The sequence below is a fragment of the Neofelis nebulosa genome, chromosome 7, assembly GCF_028018385.1.
Source record: "Neofelis nebulosa isolate mNeoNeb1 chromosome 7, mNeoNeb1.pri, whole genome shotgun sequence".
In the NCBI taxonomy this organism is placed as follows: domain Eukaryota; kingdom Metazoa; phylum Chordata; class Mammalia; order Carnivora; family Felidae; genus Neofelis; species Neofelis nebulosa.
The window spans coordinates 148,695,013-148,720,443 of record NC_080788.1 but is presented as its reverse complement, the minus strand read 5'-3'; the positions used below and the strand labels follow the sequence as shown (position 1 = coordinate 148,720,443).

The window sequence follows — 25,431 nt, the reverse complement described above, 5'->3', positions numbered from 1 at the left end:
GTGATTCATCACATCAATAAAAGAAAGGACAAGAACCACATGATCATCTCCATAGATGCAGAGAAAGCATTCGACAAAATACGGCATCCTTTCTTGATAAAAACCCTCAAGAAAGTAGGGATAGAAGGAGCATACCTCGAGATCATAAAAGCCATATATGAATGACCCAACACTAATATCATCCTCAATGGGGAAAAAGTGAGAGCTTCAATGTGCTTAGTGTTACTACAATAGTGAAGAACTAAGGTTTCTCTGCACAGCATTCTGCAGCCTAAATTCCTTTTTCTGGTGCTAAGGACATTTCTCCCCTCCTGGTACAAAAAGGGTGTATTTCACATAGGAGATTTATATTTTGTTTAGGGAACAAAGGATGGTCAGTGCGTCTCTGCACTGGCTGTTTCTCAAGCATGTTTCATTACAGTGGCATATTTGGGGTGGCATTTTCTGCTCCCCTCCACCATGTAATGCTGGAGTAGAGACACGGGAATAAATGTCCTGTGAGTCTTGACAGGAACCTCCCTGCAGAGCCGGGCCTAGACTGCAGGGAGCTTTCAGTACTACCCAGGACCAGGCTGCTACCCCAGGTGAGTAGGTTCACAAGGGGTGAGGAAGGCTTTTCTGTAGAAGCCAGTGTTTCCTTTTCCAGAAAGCAATCTAAAATATGAGCAAGATGATGGATGCTAAAGGGTGTTTAAATATCCTGTTCCGTCAGAGCATTTAATGAACTCAGGCAGTGAGAAGACACTTGACGCTGCTAGTCCAGGGCTTGTAGATATTTTCATCTAGGAGACGGAAGCCAGGATGCATATATTACCCCATTTTGTGCAACAGTTTGGAGTCATGCTTATCCAGGAATAAGACGTACAGATATCAGAGCCAACAACAGGTTCAGGTGGTCTCTGCCTCATTCAATACTGGTCCACAATGGGGAGAATTTTCTGTAAGGTCTTATCACTCAGTGGCAGGAGCTCAGTCTGCACACAGTTCAGGAACCTGGCCAAGGACCCATGTCCTCAAACAAGGATTAGACTGGTGCTCTCTGAGTCCCAATGTACACGGTCTCTGGGACCGTCTCCAGATGGTTCTGGTCCTGTGTATGAAATACTCTGTCTCATGGCTATGCAAATAGTCCTCAGAGCACTAGGTTAAGTATGGGTGTGTCTGTGCCCTGAGAGCATCACTGTACAATGCCATCCTCTACCGGAGACCCTGAGACACATCCCCTCACAATGGACTGGAGCTGGAGAATCCTCTACCTGGTGGCAGTGGCGACAGCTAAGGGTCAGCCAAGTCCCTGGACACAGGAGAGGACCAGGACCAGTCAACATTGATTTCATCCACTCTTGTCCCCTCTCTACAGGTGTGCACTCCCAGGTTTTGCTGGTGCAGTCTGGGGCTGAAGTGAGGAAGCCTGGGGCATCAGTGAAGATCTTCTGCAAAGTATCTGGATATAGATTCACTGATTACTATATGCACTGGGTGCGACAGGGTCCTTCACAAGGGCTTGAGTGGATGGGAAGCATTGACCCTGAAGATGGTTCTACAAGCTATGCACAGAAGTTCCAGAGCGGACTCACTCTGACAGCAGACACATCCACAAACACAGACTACATGGAGCTAAGCAGTCAGAGGTCTGCAGACACGGCCATGTATTACTGTGCAAGGACACAGTGAGGGGTTGTCAGTGTGAGCCCAGACACAAACCACCCTGTAGAAGAAGATCAGGACCGCCAGGGGGTGCACACTATGCACCATTCTGTTTGTGTTCCCAGGAGCAGGTGCAGGTAGGGGTTGTTGGAAGGTTTTGTGGCCTGGGGCTTCCTCTCCATACAGCAGTTTCCCCCAGAAAGCCTCTCTGGACACATGACTCTATGCTTACCTACTCGGGTCTGGTTTACAAAGTTTGTTTTACCAGGAACACTATACTTACATGAACAATAGACTTCAAGCTGTATTACGAAGCTGTAATCATCAAGAAAGCATGGTACTGGCACAAAAATAGACAAATACATGAATGGGACAGAATAGAGAACCAGATTTCCTGAACAGTCTGTTCAGCAAATGGTGCTGGGAAAACTGGATAGTAACATGCAGAAGAATGAATCTGGCACACTTTCCTACAGCAAACACAAAAATATATTCAAAATGGATGAAAAACCTAAATGTACGTCCAAAAAGCATCAACATCTATAAGAGAAAACAGGCAGAAACCTCTTTGACCTCGACCTCAGCAACTTCTTAATAGACACGCCTCTAGAGGCAAGGAAAACAAAAGCAAAAAATGAACTATTGGGACCTCATCAAGATAAAAAGCTTCTGCACAGTGGAGGAAACAGTCAACAACACTAATTGGCAACTGACAGAGGAGTTAAGATATTTGAAAATGACATACGTGGTAAGAGTTAGTATCCAAAATCTATAAGAACTTAACAAACACAGAAGAACAAATAAATATTCAGTGAATGGTCAAAAGACATGAGCAGACACTTTTCCAAAGAAAACATCTGGATGGTTAAGAGACACATGAAAAGATGCTCAACATCACTCATCATTGGGGAAAATCAATTCAAAATCATGATAAGATACCACCTCACACCTGTCAGAATGGCTAAAATGAACAATTCAGGAAACAACAGATATGGGCAAGGATGTGGAGACAGAGGAACCTTCCTATAATCTTGGTGGAAATGCCAAGTGGTGTGACCACACTGGAGAAGAGTTTAAAAAGTTAAAATAGAATTACCTTATGTCCCACCAATTTCTCTACAAGGTAGTTACACAAAGGACACAAAAATTCTGATTCAAATAGCTAAACGGGTGATGGAGATTATGTAGGTCACTTGTGATGCGCACTGGATGTTAATGTATGTGATGAATCACTAAATTTTATTCCCAAAACTAAAACTACACTACATTTTAACTAACAAAGATGTAAATAAATAAAATCTTCATATATTAAAAAACAGGGGGAAAAAAGGAAGGGGACAAATGTTGTTACAAATGGTCATAACCAATGGGATCTAGGGCAGTGAGTCTAACAACTTGCATTTACCCATTTTATCCCTAACTGGTAGTGGACATTAATTAACAAACATACTCAGGATTCCCAATGTTGGTGCCACGTGAGTAGGAATTCAAACCCCAGCTGCCCTTCCCTGCTTCTCTGTGACCCCGTCTCATGGGCAGTCTGTCTAGACAGCTGGCATCTATGTATTGCCTGTGTGTAGACGTCCTTGCTCCTGGACCAGGCTCATTCACCCAGGTCTGCTGGGTACTCAGAAAGCACAGACTAGTGTCACCTGGCATTCCTTGTACTTCCCATTCCTCACTAGGGAACAAGCTCAGCCTTGAGGATGCATGGTTACCATGTGCTGTTCCACTGGTCTACACCACCTGACACCACCCATGTATTCCAGTACTTGCTTCTGAAGGGAATTTCCAAACAGATGACAATTTCACTAGTGATTTACACCAAAAAATAATTGGATCCAAGTGAGGGCACAATATTGGATTTTAGCTGCATGTTAAGGGGAACTTTGCTTTCATTCTTAGAAGACAGAGAAGAGGTTTATACCAGAGACAAGGTCACAAGGATGGATCCTCCCAGAACCAGCAGTGGACCATCGCCTTACTGAGAGAGGGTACATTTCACATACAATAGAAGCTGTGAATGTATAACATTTGGAGGGAGTGACCTCAGAGGGTGGGGGGGCCACAGGTGGCCAGAACATCTCTTTACCCTCAGGTGAGGGACCTCCCGAGTCATGTCACTTGTCCACAATACAGTCAGCTTTGAGGGTGGCTATGGTTCTGGTCGTACATCCCAGAGCCCAGTTTGTAGGGCTGCCCCCGAACTCCACTGGCTAGTGTCCAACATCGTCCAATCAAGGCTGCAGAAAACAGGATGCATGTCATCCCCAGAAGTCCTCTCTCAATGGCAATGACACCTTTATGTGTCTTTCCTTGTTGTTATCTGTCTTTCTTCATGTTTCTTTCCTTACCATTTCTCTTCGCCTCAGAGCATTTGGGGGACATCCATGCATATCCACCTGGGTTCAGTTAGACACTCAGATCCAGAGGGAGACTTGAACTTCATGCAAGAAAGTGTCTGTGCCTGGTGATGAGGGGTTTCATCCCACAATTCTCAAGGTATTCCCTCCCACAGATGTGCTGTCTTCAGGACCTACTCATCTTCAGTTCCGAGATGGACATTTGGTGACTGCCCATCTGTGTCCTGAACGCCATCCCCAGACTCATACACATGGCAGTAATATCAATGTGTCAAAATTAATCTCATGTGACAAGTCCCTTTGGCCACATAAGTTATTCTACACAGGTTCAAGAATAACATAGATGACCACAGTCCACACTGATGTCAGGGAAAGTTCACCTCCATCCCACATGACACTCACATTACCACACCCCCAAATCCTCCAACATGTCAAATCATTCAATATTAAGTCAAGTCCAAAACGTACTTAAATTTCACTACCTCTAAAACCCCAAATCTAACCATGTAGCTTGGGTAGGGTGAGACCGTGGTACCTTCCATCCTGGGGTGAATCCCTCTCCATCAGCCGACCTGCATATCTAGAAAACCATTTTTGTTTTCTGAATGCTTCTGCATGGTAACCATAACATAATAGGTACTGACATTCCTATCCCAGGAGAAATACAGTGTAATTTAGAAGTGCATCACCAACAAGAAACAATTTGATTATCAATCTGGGGAAACCCGTTACGTTCAAAGACAGAATGCTCTGAATCTCAGACTCCAACGTGTCTCTGGCATTGACACTTCCTTTTTTCTTAAAGGTGGTACATGTCTGAAGCTGAGCACATTTATCCCAGTTTCATGAAAGTAGAATTTATGAGCCCAAAAATCTTTCTTTTGTTCTCTCTATTATCAAATGAAAAGTTCTTCTGACTCTTGCCAGCTGATAAGGATAACTATTCAAGATTGTTCCTCACCAATGATTAAAGGAAATATAACTGTATATTTATAGGCAAGAAGCAAAGTGAAGGGTTCAAAGATGGAAAATATGTATGAGGAGACATCCTGTGAACAGAAGGGTCTGCAGTGCTCATGATGGAAAGGTCTCACCCTTGCATGTTGCATAAATGGGGAGGGAAGGAAAGGAGTCACTGTATCTCTGCAGGGAATCTGTGAAACAACAGGAGCACGGGGACCACAAGGGGGCAATCACAGCTGAATGGGAGTCTACATATCTGTATGGTATAAGATAAGGACCAAATGTCATTATTTTACTCACTGGAATTCAAAACCATTTGTGAAAGAGGCCATTTTTTCCCTAATTTTAATTCTATGAAATCTCATGGAGGATATGCTGACTGCATCCAGACACAGTTCATCCTGGTCTCTGTAACCTGCTCCACTGGTCTGTGTGTCTGACTGTATGCCAGCAGCACAGTGTTATAGACAATGTACCTATGCAATATACTTAGAAAGAAGGACGTGTGCTGTCTCCAGGTTTGTTCTTCTTTCTCAGGATTGTTTTCTCACTTCCGTGTGCTTTGTGGTACCATATAAATAAGAATTTCCAAGATACATTCATTGGCATTTTTATTAACTCAACTAACATTAGAAATTATTAGAACAGATAAAAGGAATAAGGAGTGTAATAATACAAAAAATTAACAAATCGAAATTTATATCTGGAAAGCTAAATGCAATTGAAAAAGCATCTCTACTAGGAAATAAGTAAAACTCAAACAGATACAATCAGAATTAAGGAGGGGACATAACTGATACCAAAGAAGTGAAGAACAATAACAGAAAATCCCTAGATAATTATAGACCCATTATTAGATTACTAAGGGGCAACTAGGCAGTTTCTAGAGTTATACAATCCACAAGACTGTACATGAAGAAATAGAAAATTAACAGAATTAAAGCAAGTAAGATTGAATCTATAATCTAATCATATCCCGCCCCTAAAGAAAAAAATTCAGCTTGGTAACAGAGGACTTTATCTATGAACTGTATCAAAATATAAAGGATATTTAATGCCAATACCTCTCAGACTCTTACCAAATACTGAAAAGAAAGGAATATGCCCCAACTCATCTACAAGACCAACCTTACTATGATGTGAAATCAAAAGACACCTTAAGAGAAACTAAAGGCCAATATCTCAGATGGACATACATGCAAAACTCCTAGCATAGTGAATGCAACAGCACAATGAAAGGGTCATATGTGACAATGCAGTCACATCTATTGATCACCTATATCATCATCTATTGATATATATAAAACGAGACAAAATTCAACAAATTGTCATTATTAAAAAATCTCAGCAACTGAGGGAATGAAAGAAATTACCTCCACAAAATTGTGGCCGTAGTTGAAAAGCCCACAGCTGACAGCATATTTAACAGTGAAAAACTGACGCTTTTCCTGTCATGTTAGGAGCCGGGCAAGGATTCTCATTCCCTACATAGGTATTCTGCATGGTAACATGAAGACCAGTAAAATATGGCACCCAATGTATGTCATCTTGTCACATGGCTTATTTGGAGGAAAGTCACTTGAGTAACAGCTAGTCTAAGGAAACTGTGACCCTCCTTTGTCCCCTTGAGAGCAGGAAATAAATCTCTCCTGGGAAACTTCCTTTCCCTCTACCAGAATGGAAGAACCATCCTTACACCAGAAATGGGAACTTTAGCACCAAGAAGGCTGTGCAAACAAGCCTTGTTAATTCCTCACTAATTGACTTGCCCAAACCCAAATCTCTGTCTTGTTAACTCTTCGCAAATCCATTTTTTTTTCTAAAAGGCACAAGGGCCACCTACTTTCTTCATTCTCTGGGTGTCATATTATTTGGAAGCTTGTGCACATGCAAAATGAAATTTATTGTCTTCTGTAGATCTGTCTTATGTCAGTTGAATCCTTAAACCAGACAAAGAACACAGAAGCAAAGAAGGAAAAACCTTTCTGGTCCTACAAGTTGAAGATGTACCCATAAAAATTAGGTAAGAAAATGAAATAAAGACATGCAAATCAGGAAGAAGAAAATTATTTGTTTGAGAATCACCTGAACTTATAGTGAAATCTTAGAAACTCCATAAAAAAAGTATTAGAACTAATAAACTCAGGAAAACTTCAGGGTACAAATCTACATACAAAAATATGTTGTATTTCCACACACCTAAACATAGTATATGAAAAAAATAACAAAATCACACAATTGAAAATGGCACAAAATGGAGCATCTGTGTGGCTCAATCCGTTAAGTGCCTACTGTTGATTTTGCCTCAGGTCATGATCTCATGTTTCCTGAGTTTAATTCTAAGGCAGGGTCTGCAATGATTGTGCAGAGCCTGCTTGGGATTCTCTGTCCCCTTCTCTCTCTCTGATCTCTCTCTCCTTCCCTCTATCTGTCACACAAAAATAAACACACATTAAAATATATGGCACAAAATAAAGTATTTAGGATTAAATTTCACTAAAAAGTAAAATAGTATACCAAACATGACGTGCTGGGAGAAAGACATGTAAAATGGCAAACACAGATGAAAAGATCACTGTGTTCACAGATCAGAATTATTTATACTGTCACAGTCCCTTCTGCAAGAAGTGATCTAGAAATGCCTCTCAAACACTGGTTTTAAATTTGAAACAAATCTAAGTCTGGAGCCTGATATATAGTCAGAGGATATGCAAATAGGGCCCTCCCTGTGCTGATTAAACCAGTCCAGCTCCAACCCTGCAGCTGGGAGAGGAGCCCCAGCCCCGGGAGTCCCAGGTGTTCCCATTCTGTGATCAGCACAGAACACACACACCTCACCATGGAGTTTGTGCTGGGCTGGGTTTTCCTGGTTGCTCTTTTAAAAGGTAATTCATGGTGAACGAGAGACACTGAGTATGTGAGTGGATATGAGTGAGACCAGTAGATGTGTGACGGTTTCCTCACCAAGATGTCTTGTGTCTGCAGGTGTACTGTGTGACGAGAAGCTGGAGGAGACTGGAGGAGAACTGGTGAAGCCGGGGGAGTCCCTGAGACTCACCTGTGTGGCCTCTGGATTCACCTTCAGTAGCTACTACATGCACTGGGTCCGCCAGGCTCCAGGGAAGGGACTGCAGTGGGTCGCACGCATTTATGCTGATGGAAGTAGTACAAACTACGCAGACTCCGTGAAGGGCCGATTCACCATCTCCAGAGACAACGCCAAGAACACGCTGTATCTGCAGATGAACAACCTCAAGAATGAGGACATGGCCACATATTACTGTGCAAGAGACACGGTGAGGGGACCTCGCTGGCAGCCCAGACACAAACCTCCCTGCAGGAGGGGATCAGCACCACCAGGGGGCGCACACTATGCACAATTCTCCTTTGTGTTCCCAGGAGCAGGTGCATTTGGAGGATACATGCAGGTTTCCTGTCAGGGTCTGGGGTTTCCTCTCAACACAGCAGTTCCTGGACACAGGATTCTGTGCTTACCTATTAACTTTCTGAATTAGCAACTGTGTTGTCATAGGAAAACTGCACTAACATGCACAAAGACACAGTTGTTTGCATTGCTTACTCCTGTCCCTCAACATGAGTGAATTACAGATTTCCTGAGGCACAACAGCTGAACCTTAAAGCAGACCCAGATGCACTCCCTGTGCAGCCAGGACCACAGGATCCCACAGCTCCCCATTATCTTCACCCATCGCTTGTCCCAATCAAACAACGTGACTCTTCCCTCCTGGCATTTGCTACTCAGGACATTCAATGAGCTACAGCTTTATTCAATTCCTCTAAACAAGAGATGAATCATCTCCATGTATTAGTCAGGATTCCCTTGAGCAACAGAATCCAAAGCACATTGGTTTCCATGACAAAATATGTTGAGAAGTCCCATGATCTACTGCCACAAGTTGGGGACCCAGGAAAACCAATGGTGTAATTCTCGCCTGATTATGAAATACTCTAGTCTCAGAAACTGCAGAGCTGATGATGTAGCTCTCAGAACAAGGGCAAGAGGAGACCAATGTCCAGTTCAAACAAGCACATGGGAAGTAAAAATGAGGGAATTCTTCCTCCCTCTGCATCGGGTTCTACTCAGAACTATAATGGAATGGGTGATGCCTAGGCAGAAAGAAAACATGGATGGAAATGCCAATCTCTTCTGCAAACACATATCAGACATACTCAGAAGGAGTGGTTAATCTGGGCACCCATGACGCAGTCAAGATTAAAATAAGGTAATCATGAAGTCAACCTCCTGTAAATGTGGAGTTCAAAGACTAAAGATTTAGAAGTCCATGCTGTCACGGGGGTGGAGCCTGGTGGGCATGGCAGTGCTCCTGTGAAGAAGGAGAGCAGAGACCAATGGGGCGGGCACTGCGATCTGAGGGTACCCTGGCTGGCATAGAGAGAGACAGTCCCTTCTTGGAGTGCATTTGGGAGAGGGGGCATTGCCTCTCATGGGACACGAGAGCTGACAGGCACCATTGCACTGCCCTGGTCATTAGCATTGGAGCCTCTGCTAAGAGCACCTAACTGGACGCTGCCTTCTTGATGTTCTTTACCATGAACTCCAAGCCCCTAATGTTCATGCAACTGCCCTTCTGGGATAACCAGCTCCAGCCACAACACAGAAAAACCCTCTTCCAGAGGATCGGTGGGGTCCCTTTAATACTGAGTTCATACAGTTTGGACTTCGGAAACCCAGCTAGAGCTCGTGATATAAAATATAAGAGCTCTGTGCCACCAGGTGGGCCAATGGCTTGGACACAGACAGGGTGAAGGCAGGGTTCTGACTGGGACCAACGAGTACAGATTTTTCTCTCTGTGGGAAGGCTTCCTGAACAGGGGCGGCTGGGAACTCCAACTGCAGGGACTAGAGGGGTTGCTGATGCCAATATTTCCTCCCGCCAATCAGCATGGACAGAGTTCAGTGAACAGCACAGCACCCCCCAGTAGAAGCTGAGCCACTGACACCAAGATCCACCCCCCTTGTCTTACTCAGATGCTTCCTTACTAGGAAAAGACTGCCTGGAACCCAGACCAGCACCACGCCCCTCCCTCCAAAGACCACCATATACCCCCACAGGCACCAAGTCTTCTGACCATATAGTGAGGCAAAGCTTCACTTCTAGGGGAGATAGGAATTAGCCTCTTTTAACAGTCAGAACAAACTCACTTAGTTAAAACACAACTCTGGACAAAGTTGAAAAACTCCCTACTGGAGGCAAGGAGAAACTTGCAGAGGACTGACTTGAGGGACACAGCAGCCAATACATGACAGCACAGTGCACACAGCACATGCAAGAAATGCTTCCAGAATATCAGGTCCTCAACAGTATGTAAACACTTGTCATGAAGACACTACTCTAGAAGCAGAAAACATAACAGGATTTTCCGAAAAACTTAAGAAAGCAGAGACAGACATACAGACTGATGGAGGAATGCATTCCAAAAGAATAAACGATAAAAGGTCATTGTAAGGGATATAATTAAAACACATATAACAAATATGCCTCAAACAGAATTTTTAAAAACTATAATAAGTGAAAATAATTTTTAAAAACTATCATAAGGACACTAGCTGTGCTTCAAGAAAGCAAACAAGACAGGAGGATACCCTGTCTACATATAGAAAAGACCTAAAAACTTGTCAGTCTGAAACGTTACAAATGCTATAAACGGGAGGTGAAACTGATTGTATATAATGACCTCAGGTGGAAAGAAGCAGATGAGTGAGTAAGTGACAGAGAAGATAAAATTATGGGGGAAATGAAGCAGGAAAGAAGAGGAAAACTAAATATTGCATCTCAAACGTATACTTCGGGAACTCAGCAACTCCAAAAAGTGAAATAAAATTCTTTTCAAAGGAGTCCCTGAGACATTGTGGTTTATATACACAAAGGAGTACTAGGTGGCAATGAGAAAGAATGAAATATGGCCTTTTGTAACAACATGGATGGAACTGGAGAGTGTTATGCTAAGTGCAATAAGCCATACAGAAAAAGACAGATACCATATGTTTCACTCTTATGTGGATCCTGAAAAACTTAACAGAAGCCCATGGGGGAGGGGAAGGAAAAAAAAAGGGGGTGAGAGTGGGAGAGAGCCAAAGTGTAAGAGACTCTTAAAAACAGAACACACTGAGGGTTGATGGGGGGTGGGAGGGAATGGAGGGTGGGTGATGGGTATTGAGGAGGGCACCTTTTGGGATGAGCACTGGGTGTTGTATAGAAACCAATCTGACAATAAACTTCATATAGTGAAAAAAAAGGAGTCCCTGAGCAAAACGAGTGGGAGGAAAAAAAGGAAAAGTTTTATCTGAGTGCATTATAGTGGAAAATGTCCACAAACTGGGGAAAGAAACAGTCGTCCACATCTATGAGTCACAGAGAACTCCCATTAAAATAAAAAAAAGCAGGCAACAGAGAGACATATAACAGTAAAATTAGCAAAATACACATAGAAAGAAAAACACTAAAAGCAGCAAGTCAAAAGAAGTCGCTAACTAAAAAGGGAAGACATAAAAGATTATGGCAGATGTCTCCACAGAAACCTGCAGGCAAGAAAGGAGTGGCATGATATCCTCAACATGCCCAATTCAAAAATATGCAGCCAAGAATCCTTACCCATCAAGGCTGTCATTCAGATACAAGGAGAGAGAGAATTTCCCAAACAAAAACCAAAGGAGTTCGTGGCATCTAAACCAACCCTTTGAGAAATATTAAATGGGACTCTTTGAGTGGGTAAGGAAGACTAAAAGAAACAAAGACTAGAAATAAGCAGACAAAATCTCCATAAATAGTGACTTGAGAGGTAACACAATGGCACTAAGTTTATATCTATCAATAACCACTGGGAATGTAAAAGGGCAACATGCTCCAATCAAAAGGCATAGGAAAACAGAATGGATAAAAAAATACAAGACCTTCTATACACTGCATACAATAGGCTCATCTTCAACCCAAACACCTGTAGATTGAAAGTGAGGGGAGGGATAGCAATTTATCATGCTAACGGACGTCGAAAGAAGGTTGTAGTACCATACACGTATGACACTAACTAGATTTTAACCAAAATCTGTTCAAGAGATGAGGAAGGCAGTATATCATCATAAACTGGTCTATACAATGAGAAGATACAAAGCTTTAAATCTTTATATGCTAAAATTGTAATCACTGATATATATAAATCAGTTAATAAGAAACATAAAGAAACTAATTGATAATAATACAATAATAATAATAGAGAACTTTAACGCTCCACTTACAACAATGGACACATCATCTAAGCTGAAAATCAATAAGGAAACAATGGCTAAGGAAGACACACTGGACCAAATGGACTTAACAGATATATTCAGAACATTCCATTCTAAACAGCAGAATACACATTCCTTTTGAGTGCACATACAACATTCCCCAGAACAGGTCACATACTATGTCACAAATCAGCCCTCTACAAGTACAAAAAGATTGACATAATACCAAGCATATTTTCAGACCAGGACACTATGAAACTTGAAGTCAACCACAAGAAACCTTTGGCAACACCACTAATACATGAAGTTAAAGACACTGTAGTAAAGATTGTATGAGATTTTCAGGAAATTAAGGAAACAGTAAAAAATACGTGGAAGCAAATGAAAACGAAAACATGCCAGTGCCAAATGATACGGATGCAGCAAAACTGGTTGGAAGAGGGAAATATATAGCAATACAGGCCAAACTCAAGAAAGAAGAAAAATCTCAAACACACAACCATGTTACACCTAAACAAGCTAGGAAATGAACAGAAAATGGACGCTGAAGCCAGCAGGAGAAGGTAAATAAAGAACACTAGACCAGAAATAAATGATAAAGAAACAAACAAAAACAGTAGAACAGATCAATGAAACTATAAGCTGGGTTTTGGAAGCATAACTAAAAATGATAAACCGAGGCCATACTTAGCAAAAACAAAAGAGAAAGCACTAAGTAAAATTTTTTTAGTATGAAATTTATTTTCAAATTTGTTTCCATACAACACCCAGTGCTCATCCCAAAAGGTGCCCTCCTCAGTGGCCATCACCCACCCTCCCCTCGACCCACTCCCCATATACCCTCGGTTTGTTCTCAGTTTTGAGGAGTCTCTTCTGTTTTGGCTCCCTCCCTCTCCAACCATTATTTGCCTTCTCCACCCCCATGGTCGTCTGTTAAGTTTCTCAGGATCCACATAGAAGTGAAAACATATGTCCTTATCTGTATGACTTATTTCACTTAGCATAACACTCTCCAGTTCCATCCATGTTGCTACAAAAGGCCATATTTCATTCTTTCTCATTGCCACGTAGTATTCCATTGTGTATATAAACCACAATTTCTTTATCCATTTGTCAGTTGATGGACATTTAGGCTCTTTGCATAATTTAGCTATTGTTGAGAGTGCTGCTATAAACGTTGGGGTACAAGTGCCCTTATGCATCAGCACTCCTGTACCCCTTCGGTAAATTCCTAGCAGTGCTACTGCTGGGTCATAGGGTAGGTCTATTTTTAATTTTTTGAGGAACCTCCACACTGTTTTCCAGAGCGGCTGCACCAGTTTCCATTCCCACCAACAGTGCAAGAGGGCTCCCGTTTCTTCACATCCTCTCCAGCATCTATAGTCTCCTGTTTTGTTCATTTTGACCACTTTGACTGGCATGAGGTGATATCTCAGTGTGGTTTTGATTTGTATTTCCCTGATGAGGAGCGACTTTGAGCATCTTTTCATGTGCCTGATGTCCATCTGGATGTCTTCTTTAGAGAAGTGTCTATTCATGTTTTCTGCCCATTTCTTCACTGGATTATTTGTTTTTCAGGTGGGGAGTTTGGTGAGCTCTTTATACACTTTGGATACTAGCCCTTTGTCCAATATGTCTCTTGCAAATATCTTTTCCCATTCCATTGGTTTCCTTTTAGTTTTGTTGATTGTTTGCTTTGTGGTGCAGAAGCTTTTTATCTTCATGAGGTCCCAATAGTTCATTTTTGCTTTTAATTCCTTTGCCTTTGGGGTTGGGTCAAGTAAGAAATTGCTGCAGCTGAGGTCAGAGTTTTTCCCTGCTTTCTCCTCTAGGAGAAAGTCTGAGTCTCCTGTCTCAGACTCAGGTTCTTTATCCATTGTTAGTTTGTTTCTGTGAATGGTGTAAGAAAGTGGTCTAGTTTCATCCTTATGCATGTTGCTGCTCAGTTCTCCCAGCATCATTTGTTAAAGAGACTCTTTTTTTTTCCATTGGATATTGTATCCTGCTTTGTCAAAGATTAGTTCGCAGGTCTAGATTAGTTTTGTGGGTCTATCTTTGGGGTTTCTATTCTATTCCATTGGTCTATGTGTCTCTTTTTGTGCCAATACCATGCTGTCTTGATGATTATAGCTTTGTGGTAGAGGGTAAAGTCTGGGATTGTGATACCCGCTTTGGAATTCTTCTTCAATATTACTTTGGCTATTTGGGGCCTTTCGTGGTTCCATACAAATTTTAGGATTGCTGGTTCTACCTTCGAGAAGAATGCTGGTGCGGTTTTGATTGGGATTGCATTGAATGTGTAGATAGCTCTGGTTAGTATTGACATTTTAACAATATTCATTCTTCCAATCCATGAGCATGGAATGTTTTTCCATTTCTTTATATCTTCTTCAATTTCCTTCATAAACTTTCTATAGTTTTCAGCATACAGATCTTTTACATCTTTGGTTAGGTTTATTCCAAGGTATTTTATGATTCTTGGTGCAATTGTGAATAGGTTCAGTTTCTTTATTTGTCTTTATGTTGCTTCATTATTAGTGTATAAGAATGCAACTGATTTCTGTACACTGATTTTGTATCCTGAGATTTTACTGAACTCATGTATCAGTTCTAGCAGACTTTTGGTGGAGTCATCAGGTTTTCCATATATAATATCATGTCATCTGCAAAATGTGAAACCTTAACTCCATCTTTGCCAATTTTGATGCCTTGATTTTCTTTTCTTGTCTGGTTGCTGATGCTAGAACTTCCAACACTATGTTACACAACAGCGGTGAGAGTGGACATCCCTGTCGTGTTGCTGATCTCAGGGAGAAAGCTCTGTTTTTCCCCAATGAGGATGATATCAGCTGTGGGATTTTCATAAATGCCTTTTATGATGCTTAAGTAGCTTCCTTCTATCCCAAGTGTCTTGAGGGTTTTTTTTAAGAAACGATGTTGAATTTTGTCAAATGCTCTTTCTACATCGATTGACAGGATCATATGGTTCTTATCTTTTCTTTTATTAATGTGATGTATCACATTGATTGATTTGCGAATGTTGAACCAGCGCTGCAGCCCAGTGATGAATCCCACTTGATCATGGTAAATAATTATTTTTATATGCTGTTGAATTCGATTTGCTAGTATCTTATTGAGAACTTTTGCATCCATATTCATCAGGGATATTGGCCTGTACTCTTTTTCTCCTGGGTCTCTGTCTGGTTTAGGAATCAAAGTAATGCTGATTTCATAGAATGAGTCTGGAAGTTTTCCTTCCCTTTCTATTTTTTGGAATAGATTGAGAAGGATAGGTATTATCTCTGCTTTAATGTCTGGTAGAATTCCCCTGGGAAGCCATCTGGTCCTGAACTCTTATTTGTTGGGAGATTTTTGATAACTGATTCAGTTTCTTTGCTGGTTTTGGGTCTGTTCAAGCTTTCTATTTTTTCCTGTTTGAGTTTTGGAAGTGTGTGGGTGCTTAGGAATTTGTCCATTTCTTCCAGGTTGTCCAGTTTGTTGGCATATAATTTTTCATAGTATTCCCTGATAATTGCTTGTGTTTCTGAGGGAGGGGTTGTAATAATTCCATTTTCATTCATGATTTTATCTATTTGGGTCATCTCCCTTTCTTTTAGAGAAGACTGGCTCCAGGTGTATCAATTTTGTTTATTTTTTCAAAAAAAACCACAACTCTTGGTTTCATTGATTAGCTCTACAGTTTTTTTAGATTCCGTATTGTTTATTTCTGCTCTGATCTTTATTATTTCTCTCTTTCTGCTGGGTTTGGGGTGTCTTTGCTGTTCTGCTTCTTTTCCTTTAGATGTGCTGTTAGATTTTGTATTTGGGATTTTTCTTGTTTCTTGAGATGGGCCTGGATTGCAATGTATTTTCCTCTCAGGACTACCCTTGCTGCATCCCAAAGCGTTTGGTTTGTTGAATTTTCATTTTCATTTCTTTCCATATATTTTTAAATTTCTTCTCTAATTGCCTGGTTGATCCATTCATTCATTAGTAGGGTGTTCTTTAACCTCCATGCTTTTGGAGGCTTTCCAGACTTTTTCTTGTGGTTGATTTCAAGTTTCATCACATTGTGGTCTCAAAGTATGCATGGTATGATCTCAATTCTTGTATACTTATGAAGGGCTCTTTTATGACCCAGTATATGATCTATCTTGGAGAAGGTTCCATGTGCACTCAAGAAGAAGGTATATTCCGTTGCTTTGGGGTGCAGAGTTCTACATATATCTGTCAAGTCCATCTGAACCAGTGTATCGTTCAGGGCCCTTGTTTCTTTATTGATCCTGTGTCTAGATGATCTATGCTCTGTTGTAAGTGGAGTATTAAAGTCCCCTGCAATTACCACATTCTTATCAATAAGGTTGCTTATGTTTGTGAATGTTTTATATATTTGGGGGCTCCCGTATTTGGTTCATAGACATTTATAATTGTTAGCTCTTCCTGATGGATAGACCCTGTGATTATTATATAATGCCCTTCTTCATCTCTTGTTACAGCTTTAAAGTCTAGTTTGTCTGTTATAAGTATGGCTACTCCAGCTTTCTTTTGACTTCCAATAGCATGATAGTTGGTTCTCTATCCCCTCACTTTCAATCTGAAGGTATCCTCAGGTATAAAATGAGTCTGCTGTAGACAGCAAATAGATGGGTCTTGTTTTTTTATCCATTCTGATACCCTATGTCTTTTGGTTGGAGCATTTAGTCCATTTACATTCAGTGTTATTACAGAAAGATATAGGTTTAGAGTCATTGTGATATCTGTAGGTTTCATACTTGTAGTGATGTCTCTGGTACTTTGTCTCACATGATCCCCCCTAGGATCTCTTTAGAGCTGGTTTAGTGGTGATGAATTCCTTCAGTTTTTCTTTGTTTGGGAAGACCTCTTTCTCTTCTTCTATTCTACATGACAGACTTGCTGGATAAAGGATTCTCAGCTGCATTATTTTTCTGTTCATCACACTGAAGATTTCTTGCCATTCCTTTCTGGCCTGCCACGTTTCAGTAGAGAGATCCGTCACTAGTCTTTTGGTCTCCCTTTATATGTTAGAGCATGTTTATCTCTAGCTGCTTTCAGAATTCTCTCTTTATCCTTGTATTTTGCCAGTTTCACTATGATATGTCATGAAGAAGATCGATTCAAGTTACATCTGAAGGGAGTTCTCTGTGCCTCTTGGATTTCAATGCCTTTTTCCTTCCCCACATAAAGGAAGTTCTCAGCTATAATTCCTTCAAGTACACCTTCAGCACATTTGCCTCTTCCTCCACTAGAATCCCAATTATGCATATGTTATTTCATTTAATTATGTCACATAGTTCTCTAAGTCTCCCCTCATACACCTGGATTTTTTGATCTCTCTTTCTCAGCTTCTTCTTTGTCTATAATTTTATCTTCTAATTCACCTATTCTCTCCTCTGCCTCTTCAATCTGAGCTGTGGTCGCCTCCATTTTGTTTTGCAGCTCGTTTATAGCATTTTTAGCTCCTCCTGACTATTTCTTAGTCCCTTGATCTCTGTATTAGTAGATTCTCTGCTGTTCTCTATACTTTTTTCAAGACCAGCGATTAATTTTATGACTACTATTTTAAATTCATTTTCTACTATACTGCTTTAATTGTTTTTGATCAGTTCATTAGTTGTCGCTATTTCCTGTAGTTTCTTATGGGTAGAATTCTTCAGATTCATCATTTTGGAGAGTCCCTGGAGTGGCGCAGAACTGCAGGGTTCTTCCCCTGTGCTGTCTGGAGTAACTTCCATTGGTGGGCGGGGCTGCAGTCAGACCGGATATCTGCCCCCAGCCCACCGCTGGGGCCACAGTCAGACTACTGTGTACCTTATCTTCCCCTTTCCCAGGGGCAGGACTCACTGTGGAGTGGTGTGGCCTCTGGGCTACTTGCACACTTCCAGGCTTGGGCACTGCTTTGATGGGATCTGACATATTAGCTTGGATGGATCCACAAGATGCACAGGGGCGGGAGGGGTAGGTTCAGCTCGCTTTTCCTTTGGTGGTCCACTTCAGGAGGAGCCCTGTGGCACTAGGAGGGAGGGAGACCCATTGGAGGGATGGGTCCGCAGAAGCACAGCGTTGGGTATTTGTGCGGTGCAAGCAAGTTCGTGCCAGGAACTGGTTCCCTTTGGGATTTTGGCTGGGGGATGGGCAAGGGAAATGGCTCTTCCCTGTGCCTTTGTTCCCCGCCAAGCTGAGCTCTATCCTGTGGGGCTCAACAACTCTCTCTCCCATTGTCCTTTAGCCCTCTCGCTCTCTGAGCAGAGCGGTTGAATTATAACATTCCAGATGTTAATTCCCACTGGCTGTCAGAACACACTCCACCCAGCCCCTCTGTTTTTGCAAGCCAGATTCGGGGGCTCTGCCTTGCTGGGTGGGCTGGCTGCACCTCCACCGCCTTTTTTCCTCCACCCAGTCCATGTAGGGTGGACCGCCTCTCCAACCTTCCTATCCACTTCTGTGGGCCTCTCGTCTATGCTTGGCTCCAGAGAGTCCATTCTGCTAGTCTTCTGGTGGTTTCCTGGGTAAATTAGGCAGATGTGAGTGGAATCTAAGTGATCAGCAGGACCCAGTGAGCCCAACGTCCTCCTACACTGCCATCTTCCTCCAGGACTAAGTAAATATAATCACAAATTTGAGAGGAGAGATCACAACTAACACCAAAGAAATACAATTATAAAAATATATTTTGGAATTTATATGCCAAAAAATTGGTCAATCTGAAAGACATGGATAAATGATATAAACTAACTAAACTTAAATGTGAAGAAATAGGAAACCTGAACAGACTGAAAGGAGCAAATAAATTGAATCAGTAATCAAAAACCTACTGACACACAAAGTCGAGGGCTTCATGGCTTCACAGGTGAATTCTACCGGATAATTAGAGTGTAAATATTCTATTTAAGTAGAATAGAATATTCTAGTCTTCTCAAACTATTCCAAATAATAGAAACGGAAAGAAAACTTCCAAACTCATTCTATAAGGTCAGTATGACCATGGTTCCAAACCAGATTAAACCCCACTAAAAACGAGACTTACAGGCCGTTAGCCCTAATGAGCATGGATGCAACAATTCTCAAGAAAATACTTTCCAATCGAATCCAACAATACATTTAAATATCACTTACCATGATAGGGTGGGATTTACTCCTTGGCTGTAAGGGTGGTTCAATATTCACAAATAAATCACTGTAATACATCACAGTAATAAGAGAAAGGATAACAACTATATGACCCTCTCAATCGAGGCAAACATAATAATAACTTTTGACAAAGTAAAACATCCTTTCTTGATAAAAACCCTCAACAAGGGATAGAGGAAAAATACCTCGACACCCTAAAGTCCATATATGAAAACCCCACAGCTAATATCCTCACTGGGAAAACAAATTTCCTCTAATGTCACGAACACAAGAATGCCCACTCTCATAATTCTACCTAACATATTCCTGGAAGCTTTATGCACACAAACAGACAACAAAAAGAAACAAGGACATTCACATTGGAAAGGAAGAAGTCAAACTTCCACTCTTCACAGATGACATGACACTCTACATAGAAAACCCAAGACTCCACCAAAACATTGCAAGAACTGATACACCAATTCAGCAAAGTCACAAGATAAAAAATCAACATACAGAATTCTATTGCATTTCTATACAGCAATCGTGAAGAAACAGAAAGACAAATCAAAAAAAAAAAAAGAAAAAGAAAAAGAAATCCATCCCGTTTACTATTGTACGAAAAATAATAGGATACCTAAAGAGTTCAAAGATCTATACTCTGAAAACTATATAACATGATGAAAGAAACTGAGGATGACAGAAAGAAATGGAAACACAGTCAATGTTAAGGATTGAAGGAGCAAATATTATTGACATGTCTATGCTACACAAAGAAACAGGAGACTTCGTGATTGAAGACTTCATGCTATATTACAAAGCTGTAGTCATCAAGACAGTATGCTACAAGCACAAAAGAGACACACAGGTCAATAGAACAGAAAGGTTAACCCAGATATGGACTCACAAATGTATGGTCCCCTCATCTTGGCTGAAACAGGAAATAGTATGTAATGGAAAAAAAACAATTTTGTCAACAAATGGTGTTGGGCACACCAGACCAGAAGATGCAGAAGAATGAAACCGAGTCACTTTCTTACCCCATACACAAAAATAAATTCAAAATGGGTGAAAGACCTAAACGTGAGACAAGAGACCATCAAAATCCTAGAGGAGAACTCAGGCAGCAAATTCTTTGACACTGGACATTGCCACTTCTTAGTAGACGCATCTCAGAAGGCAAAGGAAACAATAGCAAACATTCAAAATTGGGGCTCATCAAAATAAAAAGCTTCTGCGCTAAAGAAACAAACAACTATACTAAAGGCAACCTACAGAATTGAGAAAGGTATTTGCAAATGACAAATCTCATAAAGGCTTACTATCCAAAATCTATAAATAATGTATCAAACTCAACACCAAAAATACAACTAATCCAGTGAAGAAATGGGCAGAAGACATGACTAGACACTTTTCCAAACAAAGCATCCAGATGGCTAACCGACACACAAAAAGATGCTCAACATCACTCATCATCAGGGAAATACAAATGAAAACTACAATGAGAAACAACCTCAAACTGTCAGAAAGTCTAAAACTAACAACTAGGAAACAAGACATATTGATGAGGCTGAGGAGAAAAGAAAACACTTTTATACTCTTGGTGAAAATGCATAGTGTGGCCATTCCAGAAAACAGTTCAAAATCTTAAAAATGAAACGACCTTACACTCCAGCAATTGATCTATGAGGTATTCACCCAAAGAATACAAAACTTCTGATTTGAGGAGGTACATGCACCCCAATGTTTACAGCAGCATTACCAATGAGAGCCAAAGTGAGGAAAGAGACCAAAAGTCCACCGAGTGATGAATGTGCTATATGTATAGACTAGAATATTACTTAGTCAGAAATAAGAATGAAATCTTGCCATTTGCAAAGATGTTGATGTAGCTAGAGGGTATCATGCTAAACGAAGTAAGTCAGTCAAAGAAAGACAAACATCATATGATTTCCTCATATGGGGATTTTAAGAAACACAACAGAGGAACATAGGCGAAGGGAAAAAAGAGCAAGAAAAACATAAAAGACTCTAATGTTAGAGAACAAACTAAGGGTTGCTAGAGGCCAGGTGTGTGGGGGATGGGATAATGGGTGAGGGGGTTTAAGTAGGCCATGCGTTGTGATGGGTACTGGGTGTTAATGTAAGTGATGAATCAGTAAATTCTGCTAATGAAATTAATATCACCCAATATGTTAACTACCCAAAATTTAAACACAAATTTAATAATTAAAGTAGTAAAAAAAAAAAAAAAAAGGAAGGGAGAAATGTCACAAATTTTCATGAACATGGAATCTAAGGTAGTGAGCCTAACTTCCTGAATTTACCCATTTTATCCCTAACTGGTCGTGGACATAAGTTAACATATGCATGAATTTTCACAGCAGTGCCAGGCGGGCTGGAACTCAAACTACAGCAACCCTTTCCAAATCCTATGTGCCCATATCTCATGGGCCGCTTGTCCAGACACCTGCAGAAGGACCCAAGTTGGGCTTCAGCAGGGACCCACATCTGCAGAACTGGAAAGTCTGGAGAGATGACCCTTCCTGCCAGCCTGTAGGTTTCTTTCCCCAACCTTGTGTCTCAGCTCCCTTGTCTTCCTTTGCCTTTTCTTTTAAAAAGGACCGGGGGCGCCTGGGTGGCGCAGTCGGTTAAGCCTCCGACTTCAGCCAGGTCACGATCTCGCGGTCCGTGAGTTCGAGCCCCGCGTCAGGCTCTGGGCTGATAGCTCGGAGCCTGGAGCCTGTTTCCGATTCTGGTCTCCCTCTCTCTCTGCCCCTCCCCCGTTCATGCTCTGTCTCTCTCTGTCCCAAAAATAAATAATAAAAACATTGAAAAAAAAATTAAAAAAATAAAATAAATAAAATAAAAAGGACCATGTCCCCTGTTAGTGGTGTATGAAAGTGAGGGGCTATCTTTTCTATAAATATTCAATATGACAGATCACTTACATGGGAACCGAACAAAAAACAAAAAAACCCCAAAAAACCCAGCTATATGATCCAGCCTGTCTTACACTCCTATCACCGAATGTGGCAGAGTACAAATAAACCTAAATATGCACTTAGTGAAACACTGTACAGCATGTTGGAAAAGCATTAGGGGATGAGAAGGCTGGAAGAATTCCACAAATGCAGATATGAACTCCCCTTTGAAGGAGAAAGAAAAATCATACCCCCAAACATGCAAGAGTAAAATAATTTTAGGAAATAGTTTCAGGAAATGATATAACATTGCAGTGTGTTCTATTCATGAAGTGTCTGACAGTGACAATGCATAATATGAATTTTCAGAGTTTTACATAGAATTGTGAAGGGAAAATCCTGTGTCAAGAACTAGGTTGTGTGCACAGAGCTCAATGGCTCCTGAGACATAGCGAAAGCCCAACACCTGGAAAGGTAAACGCGTTTTTTGACCCCAGGAGCACATCTATCATATGTGATGAGCAATCTGTCCAAAGAGAGACACACAGAATCTCTTATGAAATTTGAAGTTCAATTACAGCATGACAACAGAATTGACCATATATTTATCAAAAAACCATGCCATGAAACTGAGTTACTGGAGTCCATAAACTTAAACAACAAAACACTAAGTCACCAGAGACCACTTAGGGAACAATTCAACATTGAGAGAAACCAGAAAAAAAGACTTTTATTTACATTGTAAATCAGGAAATAAGTCGGGTGCCTGGGTGATTCAGTCGCTGTAAGCATCTACTTCAGCTCAGGTCGTGATGTCACAGTTCAAGAGTTTGAGCATCCTGTCAGGCTCTCTGCTGACAGCTCACAGCCTGGAGCCTGCTTCAGATTCTGTGTCTCCCCTCTCTCTGCCTCTCCACCACTCACCTTCTGTCTCTCTCTCAAGTATAAACATTACAAAATAGATATTAGTCACAATTAATCATCATGAAAACCAAAATTAAAGCTCAGAACACAAGACCCATAAGAAGAAATGGTATAATTACATTTTGTGAAAATCGGATGTTTTTTTCTGCCAATGAGGAAATAGCAGTAAGACAAGTTACATAGGAAGAGACAATATTCACAAATTGCATAACCACCAAGGACCTGCATCGTGAATATGCTGAGAACCCTCGACAGTCAATAGGAAGAAAGGAAACAACCCTCTATAAAACAAGCACAGCCTTGCGTAGTAAACATCCTATCCTAGAGGTTGTAGACACATTAGTAAGGACAGGAAAAGTCTCTTCACACCATCGATTGGCAAGGAAATTCTAATCAAGAATGCAATAGATGCCTTATGCACACACCCTGAGGGCTCAGGTATGAAGGGAACACTGGCAACACAATCCAGGTGGGCATACAGCACTCTGGGGGCCTCAAACACTGCAGGTAGGAATAAAAAATGAACACCAGATCTGGAAAATCATTGGCTGTTACTCATGAAATTATACATGGATGACTTAACATGTAACCTGGAAATACCACTCCCGAGAATTTTCTCCAGAATGAAATCCCATGCTCTGAAAATAAATGGTGTGTACATATGTATAGTATCTTTCTTAGTGTTAGAAGCTAAGAATAAGTCAAAAGTCGTTCTAAATATAAAGGAATAAACCAAGTATAAAACTTCCATCAATGGGATGCTTTTCCACAGAAATGTGACACTATTGATGCAGACCTGAAACTAGGATAACCTCAAAGACATGATGTGAGGGAATGAAAGTAGTCTCAAAGACTACAGAGGTGGTGTGGCCTGAGACATTCACACAGCCAGCCTAGATGTGACAGCCTAGGCGACAGTGTTTGGTTAGACTTTATCACTTTCTGACCCACCCCCACATGACAAATTCCTCTGCTGCATGTTGAATGTTGTCCTATGTTCAACAATGCTCTGATGTATGGAGTCTCCACAGACTGAACCTCACCACCTCGGACTCCTCTGAATGGAGAGTTGCTGAGAACAGAATCTCAAATGTGTTCTGACAGCAGCTGTTCCCTCCACTGTCCCTGGCTCTTGCTCTCTCCTGCTGGTGAGCAGGAGTAGGTTAGGAATCCTCCACTGAAGCCATTTGTCTCCTACACCTGACTCTCCCACAACATGAGGCCCAGACCTTCCTCACACTCAGCTGGAAATGAACTCGGTTGTACCAGAACAGATTTTCACCTTGGTTTAGTGGATTGCTCCAGGTCCCCCCTGCCCTGAGCAAAACTCTGAAGCTGCAGGTGGGGACAAAAGGAGGGATCAGTTTAGGGGTGGGTGGCACCTTCATTTCCTTGTGGCTTGCTTGTCCTGGTGGCATGAGACTCCTGCCATATAAGTCAGGTCTGGGGCGACCAGGCTCCCAGCATCCCTAGTGGACTGTGCCCAGGGCAAAGCCTCCATCCTGGAAGTGGGGCTGCATACAATGAGTCCCACATCTCGGTGGCACCTGCAGGGGCTTGGCATCAACAGCAAACAGCTTGGGGTCACTGACATTCTGTCCCTCTGGAAAAGAGTCCTCTGAACAGGAGCTGGGCACCGGGAACCCTGTGTATTGGCTACAACAATCTGGCGTGGGGTTGCAGGCAGACTCAGTGGCACACGCCTATAGTCCCAGGTACTTGCACTGGATTCTCCATTTGCTGAGGTGGGGTGGGGAAGGAAAGGAACATACCTTAGCTCAAAATTCTAGCTGTTCCTTTTGTCAGTATAGTTTTTGGAATAAATGATTCCTAGTGGGCTGTATGCCAACAAGGCCATTTGTAGACACTTAACATACATTGATTTTTTTATTCAAATTCAAGTTAGTTAACATGCAATGCAATATTAGATTCATGTGTAACATATGGTGATTCAAAATTCCCTTACAACACCCAGTGCTCATTATGAGTGCACCCCTTCATCCCCATCATCTACTTCCCCAAACCCTCCATTCACCTTCCCTCTGGTAACCATCAGTTTGTTCTCTATACTTAAGAGTATAATTGGTGTGCTTACATGCTCCATGGGTTAAAGCCATGACTCTTGATTTGGGCACATGTCTTGAACTCATGGTTCCTGAGATCGAGCCACACATTGGTTCCTGTACTGACACCACAGAAAATGCTTGGGATTCTC

The 25,431-nt window shown here is 41.5% G+C and overlaps 2 gene segments (V, D, J or C); both read left to right on the top strand.

The window, feature by feature from the left end:
- Positions 1-1,229: 1,229 nt before the first annotated feature.
- On the top strand, positions 1,230-1,674 carry LOC131518287 (immunoglobulin heavy variable 1-46-like). The segment is given in 2 exon segments: positions 1,230-1,281; positions 1,361-1,674. Coding segments are annotated over 2 exon segments (366 nt in total).
- Positions 1,675-7,716: 6,042 nt separating this feature from the next.
- Positions 7,717-8,488, top strand: LOC131518027 (immunoglobulin heavy variable 3-74-like). The segment is given in 2 exon segments: positions 7,717-7,858; positions 7,959-8,488. Coding segments are annotated over 2 exon segments (576 nt in total).
- The last annotated feature ends 16,943 nt before the right edge of the window (positions 8,489-25,431 follow it).